The 14,059-nt window shown below is 33.7% G+C and overlaps 2 protein-coding genes across 2 annotated transcripts; one reads left to right on the top strand and one right to left on the bottom strand.

Annotated features, from left to right (window-relative positions):
- Window positions 1-489: 489 nt before the first annotated feature.
- LOC130625176 (uncharacterized) lies at window positions 490-1,343 on the bottom strand. The gene is made up of 3 exons (XM_057440243.1): window positions 1,323-1,343; window positions 826-1,102; window positions 490-755 (listed from the first exon to the last, which is right to left on the bottom strand). Exons 1-3 carry the CDS (start codon window positions 1,341-1,343, stop codon window positions 490-492), a joined length of 564 nt encoding a protein of 187 aa, XP_057296226.1.
- Window positions 1,344-4,896: 3,553 nt separating this feature from the next.
- On the top strand, window positions 4,897-13,915 carry LOC130625175 (uncharacterized). The gene is made up of 26 exons (XM_057440242.1): window positions 4,897-4,926; window positions 5,052-5,157; window positions 5,241-5,391; window positions 5,529-5,712; window positions 5,784-5,840; window positions 5,921-6,013; window positions 6,283-6,354; window positions 6,455-6,526; window positions 6,606-6,677; window positions 6,922-7,005; window positions 7,152-7,196; window positions 7,501-7,566; window positions 7,653-7,718; window positions 7,793-8,387; window positions 8,872-8,934; window positions 9,589-9,648; window positions 9,828-9,866; window positions 9,993-10,052; window positions 10,179-10,226; window positions 10,851-12,069; window positions 12,150-12,222; window positions 12,528-12,621; window positions 12,871-13,194; window positions 13,368-13,396; window positions 13,661-13,665; window positions 13,762-13,915. Exons 1-26 carry the CDS (start codon window positions 4,897-4,899, stop codon window positions 13,913-13,915), a joined length of 3,861 nt encoding a protein of 1,286 aa, XP_057296225.1.
- Window positions 13,916-14,059: the final 144 nt, after the last annotated feature.

Here is a 14,059-nt window from a genome sequence, read left to right as displayed (position 1 = left end):
TCTTTCTATAAAGTCCTGTTCGTTAATAAATATGAAAAGTTAAAAACATTCTTTATTATATGTACATTATAAACACAATTAAAATATTAGAAATCACAAACAAAAAAGAGGACCACAGAAAAAAGAGAAAGCACATAGCACAAATGACATACTCAACTGATAGGTATATAAACATTCCAAAAAACTCAAATTTTAATTCATACAGAATAAAACTTTAACTTGGCAGTAGTCCTTTGTGTCAATTTCTGAACGTATATCAAGTTGAAGTTTATTATAGTTTAGTGCAGCATTGATTTTTGTCGATTCAAGCTTAACTATTGGGTCACGAAGAAGGTGGTGATTGTTCCTTGTCCCGATGTTGTGACATATCACCTTAAAATACTCTTCAAACATAGGAACGTCGCCTATTAAACATTCATGCACGGTGGTAAAGAGCTTTCGCATCTGATAATTATGAATTGTTGTATGTGAGTGTCGTGTCGGATGATACTATGTGCTATCTAGTAACTCGAGCATATGCATTCTGTATGGCTGGTGGAAGTAATTTGTAAGTGAACAATATGTTGCGTTCGGTACGATCATAGCCTGATAGATACGCAGTGCTGCGGTAGCTGATAGATGAGATCTAATTTTACGTAACATTCGAAGTCTCCCAGATACCCTCCTGTATACAGAGTTGAAATGATCAACCATAGTCAGTGGTGGATCCAGGTTGACTCCTAGATACTGGTATCTTTCTGTATTGTTAATTTTATCTGAGCGATACATAATGCTGATGTTTTGGTTTTGTCTTGTAAGTCGTGATTGTGTCCCAAAAAGTATGACCTCTGTTTTTTTCTTGTTTAAGGTTCAAGATGAGTTCATTTTCTTCTAACCAGTCAGATAAATTCTTTAAGTCTTTGGTGAGTGCATGTTCGATTGAAAATATATTGTTGTGATGAAAGTTAATGACCGTGGCATACATCATAATTTCGCAGTTCTCGAGTTGCTTTTCAGTCTCGTTAAAATAGAGTAAAAAAAGCAGCGGATCCAGTATTAATCCTTGAGGGACACCATAAAATACGGGTTGACTCGAAGATAGGGTGATGTTGTAGGAAACGTGCTGCCAACGGTTAAACGGTTAAGTAATCTGTAAAAGATTGTTTTTTATGATCGAGAATGCCATAATTCGGTAGTTTATTTAGAATGGCGCTATGAATTATTGTATCGAAAGCCATGCTAAGATCGATAAAAAATGGCGCCAGTTAGTTGTGATTTATTCATTGCTTTGTGAATGTCATCCAAGAACAAAGTTGCAGCCGTTTCAGTTGATCTATGCTTACGGAACCCAAAATTGCTTTCATGACAAAAGATTATTTGATTCCATGTATTTTGAAAGTTGTTGATGAATACATTTCTCGATTATCTGTGGAAAAACAAGCAGAACCCATTTGCAATTTCTTTTTATTTGCGGTCTCGGTTCCGTTTAGCGTTTGATATAGTCCTTTTTGCCTTCGCAGGAAAGAGATTTTTCAAGCATTTCCAGAAAGTTTCAAACTTGAAATATTGTCTTGGAGTTGATTTTTACAGTATTCTATCTCGGCTTTTTTGATCAGAATATTTACGTAGTTTTTCTTCCGTTAATAGACCGACGTCGCAATCTTAACCTGACTTTCTTGTTTTTCGTAATAAATTGCGTGTTGTATTGTCCCTAACTCATCTAGACTGTTTCTGAATTATAATGTTTGTAATTTCGACTCGTTAATTTCTTTGAAGCGAATTTTGTAAAAAATTTCTTTCTGATACAGTCAACCGTGTCGTGATCGCTTAGACTGGATGAAAGCGTTTTACCATGTGAAATGGTGTTTGGAGAATTTGATAGTACAACGTCTGTTAAAGTTGCACTATTTTCGGTTATTTTCGTTGGTTGTGTAATTAATTGTTTGAAACCAAAGGTAGTGAATATATCTTTTATCTCTTTGTGATCGATTCTTATAAGAAAAACAATTTATATCTCCTAAGAGCCATAAAATTTCAATATCCTTTTTTCTCTTCTTCTCACATATGGAACACCTTGCTTGATATATGCACCCACTCTTTCTTCCATTCCAGTTGTACGACTCTTATGCACGAAGTCGAACCCTCGGATTTCTGTGTCAAACAACTCGTCGTTAGCAACAAATGTTTCACTCGAGGAGAGAATGTCGATTTTTTTATTTTCAAATAAAATATCTTCAAGGAGATCTTTCTTCCCACATAACCCTTTAATATTTTGATGGAGCACAGTAAAACCTTTAGATTTAACAGAGTCCGCGATACATGTAAAATTAGGGCCAGATTAATATGAAAGCAGTAACAGATTTCGAATATTGATTTGTTATATTTCTACGTCGAGTAGATAAATCATCTTTTTCGAACGATTCTCTATCACTGCAAGTTTTGTTAATACGATTCGATGTAGTAAAACGTTGCTTTTCATAATTAAAAACATATAAGCCAAGTACAAACAAGTATAACAACAACACGCCCGCGCTCTCCGCCATCTTGATAGCTTAGCTTGATTATTATTCCGTAGAAAACCAGAAAATGTGTCGCATATTTATATTGCTTAAACTCAGGGACCTAGAAATAGTTTTGCTCCGGGACATCGTTTCAAAATAAACAATTTATTTTGGGCGTTTTCCAGGTAGGGAATTTAGAAAAGAAATTCATTTATACGCCTTTTTTATGCAAGCAGCATAAAATTCAACTCCTTTAAAAACCGAAATTTGAAAGCAACATTAACATTAAACCTCATCCAAAAGTTATGTTAGTTATATAATAATGTGTTTAACGTTTCAAGTAGACCAGATTTTTTCCATCAACTTGTCCAACTAGTTTTTCTTCTTTTTATGCTAAAAATATATAAATGGGAGATTGATTTGATTTTGATTTTGCCCTCCAAATATTCGAACCTTCTAGAACCATTAAAATTTTTATGATGTCACTTTTAAAAGTAACTTGAAAATCATATATTAAATTTAACGCATTAAGAACGATCCGCCGACGTAACTTGAAAATATCTATCTTCGGCAGTACTCTAAGCTGTTACAAATAAATAACCATAAAAATAAAATATAAAAGAATTTGACCTGAAGTATTTAATACTTCTGACCTGCACACAAGCTATTGCTCCTGCCTATTTTTATTTGTAAATCACAAGATCATAATACTCCCTCCAACCTACTTTTTTGGTGCGAGACAAGAAAACCTTTTTACGCGCCTCTGTGTCAAAGCGCAAAACATGCTGCGCAAACGTGAAAATGAGCTATGCTCCTTGAGATCATCCATCAAAAAGACGTTACCAGTATAATTTTTGTACCTTTGTACCTGAAACCTGAAAGCGAAATTATAGAATTTGGAGTAAAATTGACAATATTTTCTTCTTCCTCAGCACCAACCATACTGGGGTATCCTTATATACTAAATACTTATGTACTGTTTTACCCCCCAGCTTTCAAAATTTTTTCTTCAGGCCTGTTCTCATGTGAGTGCGTATGCTGTACGTAGATCAAAGAAATTTTTTTGTGCGAATGTATCACAAACTTTCTTCTTAGACTTGTTTTCATTAGCCCAAACAAAGAACCTATGTTTTCTCTAAAATTGCAAGTGTGTTTACTTAAATCTCAGGCTGTAACCCTACTTGGTCCAGGGGATGGGGACGGATGCCGAACCCCCTGCCGGGTTTTTTTTATAACTCTTTTTTGCTATGCTGTATGATCAATATGTAAAACTACCCTTTAAATTTCTTTGAAATCCCTTTATAAGGGTAAGGATGAAATATTATCCTTTTTTACGCGAATTATGCAAAATATGTTAAATAACGTCAGAAATTCGTTCCTGTCGTGACGTAGTATAAGTGTGCCAAGTTTGATTGAATTTAAAGAAAAAGCCTATCAAAAGTTGTGAAAGGAGGGAGGGGGAGTAGTATGTTAAAAAACCCTGGACCCAATAGTTTTAAACAGGGGCACGCAAAGTAAACATATATGGAAATTCTGAAGTGAATGAAATTCTTCATTTAATTGACAGGAGAATTTCAGGAGTAAAAAACACTGCAGAACTTTGTATTCAGTAAAATGTTTTTTAAACTAACCGAAGTGCATTTTTAGTTTTATCATAGAAATATCATTAAAATATCTCTATGGTTTGTTTTATCATTGTTAAAATCATTGTCAAAATATTTGAATAACTTTCTTTTCCCTGAATGAGGCGATTATAAGGCTCAATACACTATTTACCTCTAATAATGGCCCCAGTATAGTGCTCAACCGAGGAATTAGGGTAAATAATTTAACCAGTTTTAATAAGAACGTGTAAGTTTTTACTAAGAAACAACTTATAAGCTACGTCAAAGACGTAAGTGTGATGTATGGCTTTTAATTAGGGCAGCTTTCAGTTTGTATATATGTTGTCGTGTCAGTGTTTATTTAGTCGAGCAAGGTTTGACACATTACACATTCCTGTAAAATAATGTACAACATTTAGTGTATAAATATTTTTAAAAAGCAGGTTATAAACAATAGTCAGAAAAAATAGTTAATTTAAAGTCAGAACACGAAAATGAGTTCAGAAATCAGATCAAGAGAGGTGAGTTATTTAGTTGATATAGAACTAAAAAATTTAAACTAGTGATTGTAGAGTTTCAGCGAAGATGAATGAAATAGAAGGCAATGTATTTGTATAAGAAGTTATTTGGTACTAAGAAGATTATAGTAACTGTAAAACGCAAACTCGTACCAGTGCCTTTTGTCTCTTTTTTACTAATAGGAGAGAAAAGGCGCTGGGGACGAGTTTGTGTAAAACAAACAATACTTGAGTCTTCAAAAAGCTATCACCCAACCAACGAACGCCTAGTATTTATACGAAGAGTGGTTTGCCATGCTCACAAAAGCTATTATATCAGTTAACGTATTCGAAAAATCAATTCCTTAGTAAATTTTGATGGTGATGTTGAAAATATCCGCTTCTTACAAACCGTTGTTTTATTTAAATGTAACCATAAAATAGTCTAACAATGAACATCTTATCTTAAGCCACAAAAATCAAGAAAAAAAACTGGAGAAGAGGTAGCAAAAATCTTTTGCGAGCTCGGAGCCGATCCTCCTGGATTTGAAAAATGTTACATCGATGACTACATTGGTAAGAATAGTCGTTCGTGCAGTCGTTTGTTCAGTCGCTCGTTTATTTGTAGGTCTATTTTTGAGTCTATTGATCTCGTGTAGGTTATGGAATTTTTGCGACGATTAACTTCCAGAAGAATGATTTCTTGTTGGAGTACCCTGGTACTTTGCTAACAGAAGAGGAAGGTGATGAGTTGATGAAAACTTATCCAGATGACATAGGATCGTTCCTATTTTTTTATAAAAATAAATGGTAAGTCACCTACCGTTACTTTTTCTTTCAGACAGAATATTTTCTCAAAAAATATTTTCTTTATTTCGAATATAAAATGTGTAAACTTAAACAAGTACGTAAGATTGTTGATGTAACATCTGACTTTTATGTTATAGCATTGATGCAACACACGAAGAAAGGTTAGGAAAATACGTCAACGATTCAAAGTTTCCCAACTCTGCAATGAAAAGTGTTTTGTTAAATGGACGCCTGCACTTGTGCTTATTTGCACTAAAAGACATTTGCCCTGGTGAGGAGTTGCGATACTCGTATGGAGCTAGCGGTCTTTGGTGGAGAAAGGTTTGTGAATTTCTCTTTATGTTAATGCATCAAGCCTATGCGTGCCTACATTGAATACTGTCTTTTTATAGGATAAGAGGTCCAAGGTAAAATACACTTTAAGTAAACTAAAGGAAAAGAATAAGAAGGTGATTATATTATTTAGATGTGGACGAAATGTGATTAATTTTAAAATAATAACCATTCCACATTTGACACAACCTTTTAGAAAAACAGTGATTATGACGTTGACTTTGCACTGGCAAGAAGTCAATACATAAAAGATGGATTAACATTTATTGATGTGGATCCACAGAATAAGGTACTATTTGATAATTGGGCACTTTATCTACATAATGAAAATTGGTATCATAAGATTTTGAATCTTGTTAAAGTATACGTTCTGCTTAGATACTCAAAATAGATTTACCAAAAAAACTTTTAAACTTAGCTAATGCCCAATATATGAAATTTAGTCTTGAAAGTCCAGAATCTTAAGAAATTTTAACAAAATCACAAGGCTGAAAATATCTCAAGTTCATTATAACACGTAAAATAGCCCTTATACTATGAATTATTTTACTTCTGCAGGCTAGAAAACAGAAGACAGTTGACGATGGCGGGGAGAATACAGTTGAGAGCGTGAACGAATTTTCAAATACAGTTAGTTTTTATTATTTTTCATTATATATCGATTTCGCAATTATAACACGCAATCTTTGGTAAAATAGCCTTTATACTATGAATTGTATTACTTTCGTAGGGTAGAAGACAAGAGACAGTTGACAAAGGCGGGGAAAATACAGTTGAGAGCGCAAGGGAATTTTCAAATACAGTTAGTTTTTAATATTTCTAAATCTATATTGATATCGCAATAATAACACGCTGTTCATTCCAAAAATTTGCTCCTGTAGGATAAAAGACAGGCGACAGGTGAGGGAAGCATTAACGATACAACTGAGAGTTCAAAACCAGTTCTAGATATGGTTAGTTTTAAACATTTCTCATTTGAAACTGGCTTTCTAATTACATTACCAGTTTTCTTAACCGAAGCTAAAATGTAAGTGCATGTATAATTGCAATGTATTAATATATTTTGACTGTTACCTGCTAGACATGGAAGAGTAAAAACAAGTTTATTTGTTTATTAATTCCTTCATTATTTAGTATTCTTGTAGGGCATTTTATACATTTTCTTGAGCTTGTTATTTTTACTCTCTGTGCCTGTAGAAAGTGGAAGTATTGCCAACTCAAGAATACAATGCGGCGGAAATGTTAAATGAAATTTTTAATCCTACCGATGCTCAGGAAAAGGTAACGTACCTTACTGCTTAATCAGCACTTAAGGAAGTTTTTTATATGAGCATTTTGGACTGACAAGTTGCCTAACACTCTTTACAAATGACTATCAGTGGTAACAGAATGCTATAGTTATAGTAGCAATACGTGTTTACTTTTAGTTTGCTGATGTCGATGAATTAACATTAGAAGTTAGACGCTTACGTGTATGTTTACTTAGGATCTTCTGTAAAACTATCTGAGTTTATCGATTTAGGCTCTTTACTTTATTTTATTTTACGATTTTACGATCTTATTTTATTTAAAGGAACGTCGTTATAAGAGGAATTGTTCTAAAAGCGATTGGAAATATATCCTATGCTATTTTCGTAGAAATAAATAACAAAATACCATAATATGACACAAGGAAATGACAAGCATTTGTTTTGTTTCAATTTTACAAAATAATTAAAATGTAGATTTAATTCAAGATCGGCAAATAATTTACACTGACAATATACCCATTTTTAGGATAACCCGCTACCAGAAATGCCACCTATGAAACGTGTGAAGCGAAAAGAAAACTGTGATGAAAAGGTATTACAGTAATAACTTTTCCCACTTATTTTTTGACAAATCTTGTAACATTTACTAAGTATTTCTGAAAAATATACTTATTGAAGGATTTGAACGTCACAGAAAGATTGTGTCAGTTGATTCGGAGTGGAAATGTAGCTGAAGCCAAAAAAGTAAGCAATTCACCTTTGTTTATGGTTAACATTAGGTACCTACCGAAATTAATAGTTGTTAAAATTTTATTTAGACTTTCAATCTATGGGAAAAATCTTTGAGGAGCACTTTTCCACAGAAACGAAAACGAAAAGTGTGCACTTGTCCAGTCTGCTTTCAAGACAAGACTGATTTAGTGGTTCATCTTGTTCGAGTACATCAGATAACGGAAGAGAATGCCAAAAGTTATAAAAGCGGAATCAGTTCAAATAACGAGAGAAAAAGATTAGCCAACGAGCAAAGGAAAACCAAACCTCGATTTTACCGGAAAAAGATTTGTCCCATTCTGGGCTGCTCAAAAGTGGTTGTTCGAATAGAAAATCATTTGAGAGAAACACACAAAATTAAAGATAACAAAAAATTTAAGGCTGCTATGAAAGAGGCCATTGCTTTCGAGGAATTTACACCTAAAAATGGTTTAAGCGAAGATAGCGCGACAAGTAGTTGCAGCGAAAGTAGCGAACGGGAAGAGGAAAACAAGATCATGAGGAATGGTGGAATGAAGTACCTCAAAGTTGCTGAAAATATGTCGCCTGTGAATTCCAATGATAGCAGCGATGAAGATTGGTTTTCGAGAAAGGTTAGAAATATTGCGGAACGTAGGCGAGAAGAAAGAGAGCGTAGAACTAGTAAGAAAATTATTAACTTTGTTAATTGCAGATTTTGTTGACATACGATTGTGTGCCTGTTCAAAAAATAAATGTTTGATATTGGATGCCGTAATAATTTCTTTCTTCTTAAAGTGAGACGCACTGGAATTAAAATATTAACCTGTTGATTAATTCCCTGTTAAAAACAACATACTTCTCAAATCACACTTTATTTACGATTAAAAAACAGGTGAATCAAACAAGATTACTTTCAAAAGTGCGCTGTTAAAAGACTAGGTTAAGCAAAGATGTTATAAAGTCGGAAAAATTTATTCTCATGTGACATTATGCAAATGTTTTTTTGCGCTTTCAATCTAAAAATCTTTATGACCTAGTGAGTTGAACAATGACTTTAATAACGAAATCAATATACACCCAAAACCCTCAATACAGATCTGGGGTGTTATAATTAATGAAAATTAGGGTGATAATTTGCTTAGAAAACTATTTTTATGTACACTAGGCGAAAGACAAGAAGAAACTGTTTTGGTTAAGCATCGAAAATCTTCTTCCACGATTTCTAGAGGTAGGTTTGTATGTTTTATAACTAACTATTACAAATAAACGATCTCTTCATTCATTCATTATTTCATTCACTCATTCATTCATTTTTCCAAAAAAAGGCTACTTTCAATCGCGAAATTTAAAAAAAAGCAGATTTTCACTGAAACACGTCACCGTCTAAGCTCTAAAATGTGAATTTTCATAGTTGCCCAAGGCAAGTATAATTTTCCAGTTTTTAGGGGAGGGAGATTATCACAGGGGTGTGTATTTAAAACAAGGAGACCCTTATAACATTTCAAAGATTCTAGTGATTCGAATATGAATAACCAGTTAAGTTCATTCTTTCTTTTGTTGGGGCGAAAAGAAGAAATACTACGTTAAAAGTTTTACATGGCAGTTAAAATTCCCAGAAAATTAAGCTGTAACTTTTTTAATAAGAAGATTTTTTTTAAGATCATTTACGAGTTTTTTTGTTTTTTGTTTTGGTTGATACGAATCTGAAAAAAAATTCTATTAAGCGCCTCTTTCTTTTAGAGGGAACAATACTTGTTACATGGGGCGCTTAAATGAGGGAGGCGCTTATAAAAAAAAGGGTGATTGGTTGCTGCTTGTTTCGTTGATTCGCTATTTTATTACTTTCACTGTTAATAATATACGATTCCTTGTCTCATCTTAGCTCCCTCCATAGCAAGTGTTGGTCCTTTATCTGTCGATTTAGAAGAAACGGAAGAAATAGGTATAACCATTATCCTAATTTCTGCGAAAGCGCATGTCCGTTTCACAAAACTATCCTAATTTCTCTCAAATACAAAAAAGAAAAGATGTTTTCTGTCCCAGTTAGCGCTTTTTTAGCACTTTAAACCGTTAAAAACAAAATTTTGCTGCTTATTTACAATTTATTCGGTTAATTTATAGAACCTGACTCAGATTTCCCAATTTTCAATGAGACACTAGGTATGTATGTTTAGCTTTAAGTGCATATTTGATAAGAAGTCGTCATGGCACTCTTGATTGTTTAATTCATCCTTTCTGTTATGATGTCACAATAATTGTCAATAAATCGTCTTTATCTCATCTCAGCTCCTTCCATAACGACGATTGAGCCTTTATCTGTCCGTTTCGAAGAAAAACAAGAACAAGGTATAATTTTTCATTCTATGACCTGTCTTATAAACAACCATTAAAAACTACAGTTTTCTTTTGATAACAGAAGACCTTTAATGTATTTCTTGTGACGTACTCTACTTTTAATTTGTTTATTTATAGAACCTGTCCGTAGTAAATTGCCAATAACAAGCAAAAACGATTCACTAGGTATGTAAGGTTTGACTTGTTTACCGAAAAAGTATGCAATCCCTCCTCTTTTGTAACAACGCTGCGTAAAAATTTTGCTCCTAAGATATGAGCGTTTGATATGAACATATATTGAAGCGTGCAAGTTATGAAGAAAATATCGACTTTATTCTCTGTACATGATTTTTGCGTAACTTTTCTCATTAAACTTGTTTCTATCCAGCATTAAACAGGATTTTTTAAAGAAATTTGCCACTTTTGTTCAACTTAAAATTTATGCTTAAGAAATTTGAACTTAAACAGTGAGCAGAATTTTTAACCTAAAAGGATTCAAACAAAAAACAGTCCGTAATAAGAACATTTTCTAATTGTTTGTAAGTGGCAGGATATTCTAAAAAAAATTATTTTGTTAATTTTTATTTACAAGAAAATATTAAGTATTTAAAGGAATTTTTTACCTATAAATTTTCCGCAAAGACATGTCGCGTAAGTAACTTGATAATACTTGAATCTGTTGAACCATAAGGATTTTCTTAGTAAAAAATGCATAGTATTATATTATTTTAGCCTTTCAATAGCTTAGTGTAAAGAATTTAATTTATCTCCCTGAGGAAAATCATCATTTAAAAGTTTTTTTCCTTCTAGAATGTAGAATTGAAGATTTGGATGGAAGTGAGGATGAAGATGAGGAGGATGAGAATATGGATATTATAATTACACCATGGAGGAATGAGTCACATTTTGACAAATTTGAATTGTGGTTGGTTAGCCCTGATGGTAAGCGAAAAAATAAACGTGCTGCGAAACAACATTCCAGACAAGTGCAACTGATTTTAAAGGACACCAGCCAAGATTCATACGAATTATCCGTTCTTTTTGACCGCATGAAGATCAGGAATCAATGGTTACTGAATTTTGAAAAACGGAGAAAAGCTGGAACTATAAAAAGTTATCTCCATTCCCTATGTCATTTTTACAAGTATATTTTGTGTGACACACCTGTGCTTTTCAAAGATTTCGTTAAGGACTGTCCAAGCATGATAGTTATCATGGAAAACTGGATTGTGGAGTATAGAAAGAAGGCCAAAAGCGACAAATGGATGAAAGATTTGGAGCAGTTAGATCAGCTCATAACAGCTGAAGAGGTCAACACCTTCGATAATTCAACACACGTATCCAATTGTCGCAGGAATATCAAGGAAGTGTTGGCCACTGGTAAAGTTCCAACATTCAAGCAATTTACCTCTGTTCGAGATTATATCTTAACTTATCTCTGCTTGGATAACGCGTCAAGGACCGGTGCTTTGGCTAACATGACAACCAAAGAGTTCATGACGGGGAAAATGGAAAATGGAGTATATATTGTAAGTGTTTTTAACCACAAAACAATAGCGACGTCGGGACCAGCGACAATTTGCTTCACTGCAAATCTATATAAAGAATCATCGATATTCTTTCAACATTTCCGAAATAGGCTAGAAGGCCTAGACGACGAAAAAGGTTCTGCCAACAACCCGTTTTTTACCAGCTGGAGCGGAAATAAAATGTCTTCTTCAATGGCCACAGGCCAGTTGAACTCATTTTGGAATAAAGCAGTGGGAAGGAGTTTGCTGCGACCACGTCTTAATGCAACACTAGTCCGCAAGACGTGTGTCACTAAAACTCATTCTTTGAGGCCAGAGTTGGAGCAACAGTTGGCAAATTTAATGTGCCACTCCAAGGCAACAGCCAGACGGTCGTACTTTCTGCAAGAAAAGTCAAAAAGTGCCGCAGAAACAAGTAGGGAGCTGAGATCTGTCCTACGCCAAACTGAGAATAACGTTGATGTGTCTCTAGAGGAAAGTGCATTTTGCAAAGGAGATAAGTGATGGTAAAATCACTCTGACTGTCGTGAAAGAAAAGTCAACATTACATCCGAGCTTTTTTAATCTTACCTCACTACAGCTACGAGATAAAATTCGTTATTTCATCATGTCGAAGACGAAGAGACAGAATAACGATGAAGTTAGAGATAAAGGTAATAATTTGAGACATAGCATTTTAATACGTTTTCACAAATTGATTTTTAGTTTTCTTATTAAAATTTTAACCTGATTACGCAATTTATTATTATCCCATTCTTTCTGCACATTACGTTATAATTCCCCTGTAAGCTTTACGTTTTTTAAAAAACTTAGACTTTTAAAAAAGAAAGTGACTACTATTAACCATTTCTTTCCCAAAAAATCATATTTTCAAAACAAATGTAATTTACAAGTTTCGCTGCGTTGTTTCGCGTGGCACTTGGAGACTTATCTTGTAAAAAATATATTCTGCTTTTAGAAAAAGTGTCCAGTCACTGTAGTCACTAGATTTTGCTTTTCCAAAATAAATATGACAAACTGCCGTACTGGGGTAACAGGCGAAGGACTCTGGGGTGTATTAACTTCACATTGCTAATCATGTTGTTCTCCGTCAATATACCTTTAATATTTTGTGAGTGAGGCGTTGAAGTTGCTTTTCATATATGGTTAAAATAAAATGAAAAGGTGTTGCGTCAATAACTCAATTATACTTAAATAATACACATTTACATACAACCCTGTTCTAAAAAGCTTTTAAAAGGAAAATTAAAACGGATAACTTTAAAAATGTACATAATTAAAATAGAAAATTAAACATTTAGAATTAACAGTGCACGAACCAGAAGCCCCTTTTAACGATAATGAAGCTCTGATCAGCGACAATACATCGATTTCGACGTGTGAAACGACTTCATCCTTGTTTGGAACTAGAAAAGATAGGGTGAAGTTTTCCAGCGAAGATAGCCAATCAATTTGGGGAAAATTTGGAGACCTGATAACAGGAAGTAAATTAATTAAGGAGGCAGATATTCGCAGTGCAAGCAAAGCTGACAGAGTTGTGAAAGATTTGATCGAAAAATACGGTGTAACCACAATAGTGATGAAAGTTCGCACTGAGAAAAAGAAATTTGCAAAGGACAATGCTAGTTAGAACATTAGTATATTTCCCAGCATGCATATAGAAAGTAGCAATAAAAAAATATAATCAAAAAGTGAAATTTATTTTCCCACCAAATCAATTCCCACCAACAAAATGTTTCTGATCATTTTCTTAATTTACCATCCTCTCATACACCTCTTTCGTGTAATACGCTTTCAGAGCTATTTTTAACTAATGAATATCTAACTGTATGTTGCAACACGATATATTGTTATTAATTTTCAACATTGTATTAACAAATGTTCCCGATAATTATTCCGTTAGAAATAATAATTCAAGTAAACGTTTGTGTTTATATGAACATTTCTGTAAGGAACTTACCTTTTTCCAGCATTACCATATTGTTCTGCCTTAGAAACTACTATTCACGGCGTCTCTGACTAAATAAAACACATTTAACATTACAGTGTCTATTATGGCGTGTATTAACCAACATATCAAACTATTCTTAGATACAGTATAGAGAAAGATGTTCTCCCACAGGACATTCGTAGGTAGTACCAAAGATGTTACTCTGAAGTAATTGTCATAATGTTAGCAAAATAAACTGTAGGAGTCGATATAGCTACATACAATGTTCTAAAACTAATACATTAACTGCTGTTCTGGCAAGCACCGCTTACGTAGGGATGGTAATTAGTAAAAATGGTGCAGATTTTCCGTATGTAAACAAAATAAATTCATATAAGTCCACAGCCCATGGATAAACCCAGGAATTTGCCCAGCCCGGACGTTTTTTATGTTTCCGTAGCACCGATCTTCTTGCGCGCAATAATGTTATGTGCAACACATCTGTCTTGTGCATCAATGAAACAACGAAACGCTATAATTACTAATACGCCACGTACAAA

The sequence above is a fragment of the Hydractinia symbiolongicarpus genome, chromosome 14 (genome assembly GCF_029227915.1).
Source record: "Hydractinia symbiolongicarpus strain clone_291-10 chromosome 14, HSymV2.1, whole genome shotgun sequence".
Lineage (NCBI taxonomy): Eukaryota > Metazoa > Cnidaria > Hydrozoa > Anthoathecata > Hydractiniidae > Hydractinia > Hydractinia symbiolongicarpus.
The sequence above is the reverse complement of the archived record's forward strand: the minus strand, read 5'-3'. Positions and strand labels throughout refer to the sequence as shown.

Coding starts and splice junctions, on each gene's coding strand:
- LOC130625176 (XM_057440243.1), bottom strand. CDS start 1,343: ATGAAAGCAATTTTGGGTTCC. Junction 1,103..1,322: donor TGAAAGCAATTTTGGGTTCC/GTAAGCATAGAT, acceptor AACCGTTGGCAG/CACGTTTCCTACAACATCAC. Junction 756..825: donor TAAACAAGAAAAAAACAGAG/GTCATACTTTTT, acceptor TGTATCGCTCAG/ATAAAATTAACAATACAGAA.
- LOC130625175 (XM_057440242.1), top strand. CDS start 4,897: ATGCTCACAAAAGCTATTATATCAGTTAAC. Junction 4,927..5,051: donor AAGCTATTATATCAGTTAAC/GTATTCGAAAAA, acceptor TCTTATCTTAAG/CCACAAAAATCAAGAAAAAA. Junction 10,227..10,850: donor AAGCAAAAACGATTCACTAG/GTATGTAAGGTT, acceptor TTTTCCTTCTAG/AATGTAGAATTGAAGATTTG.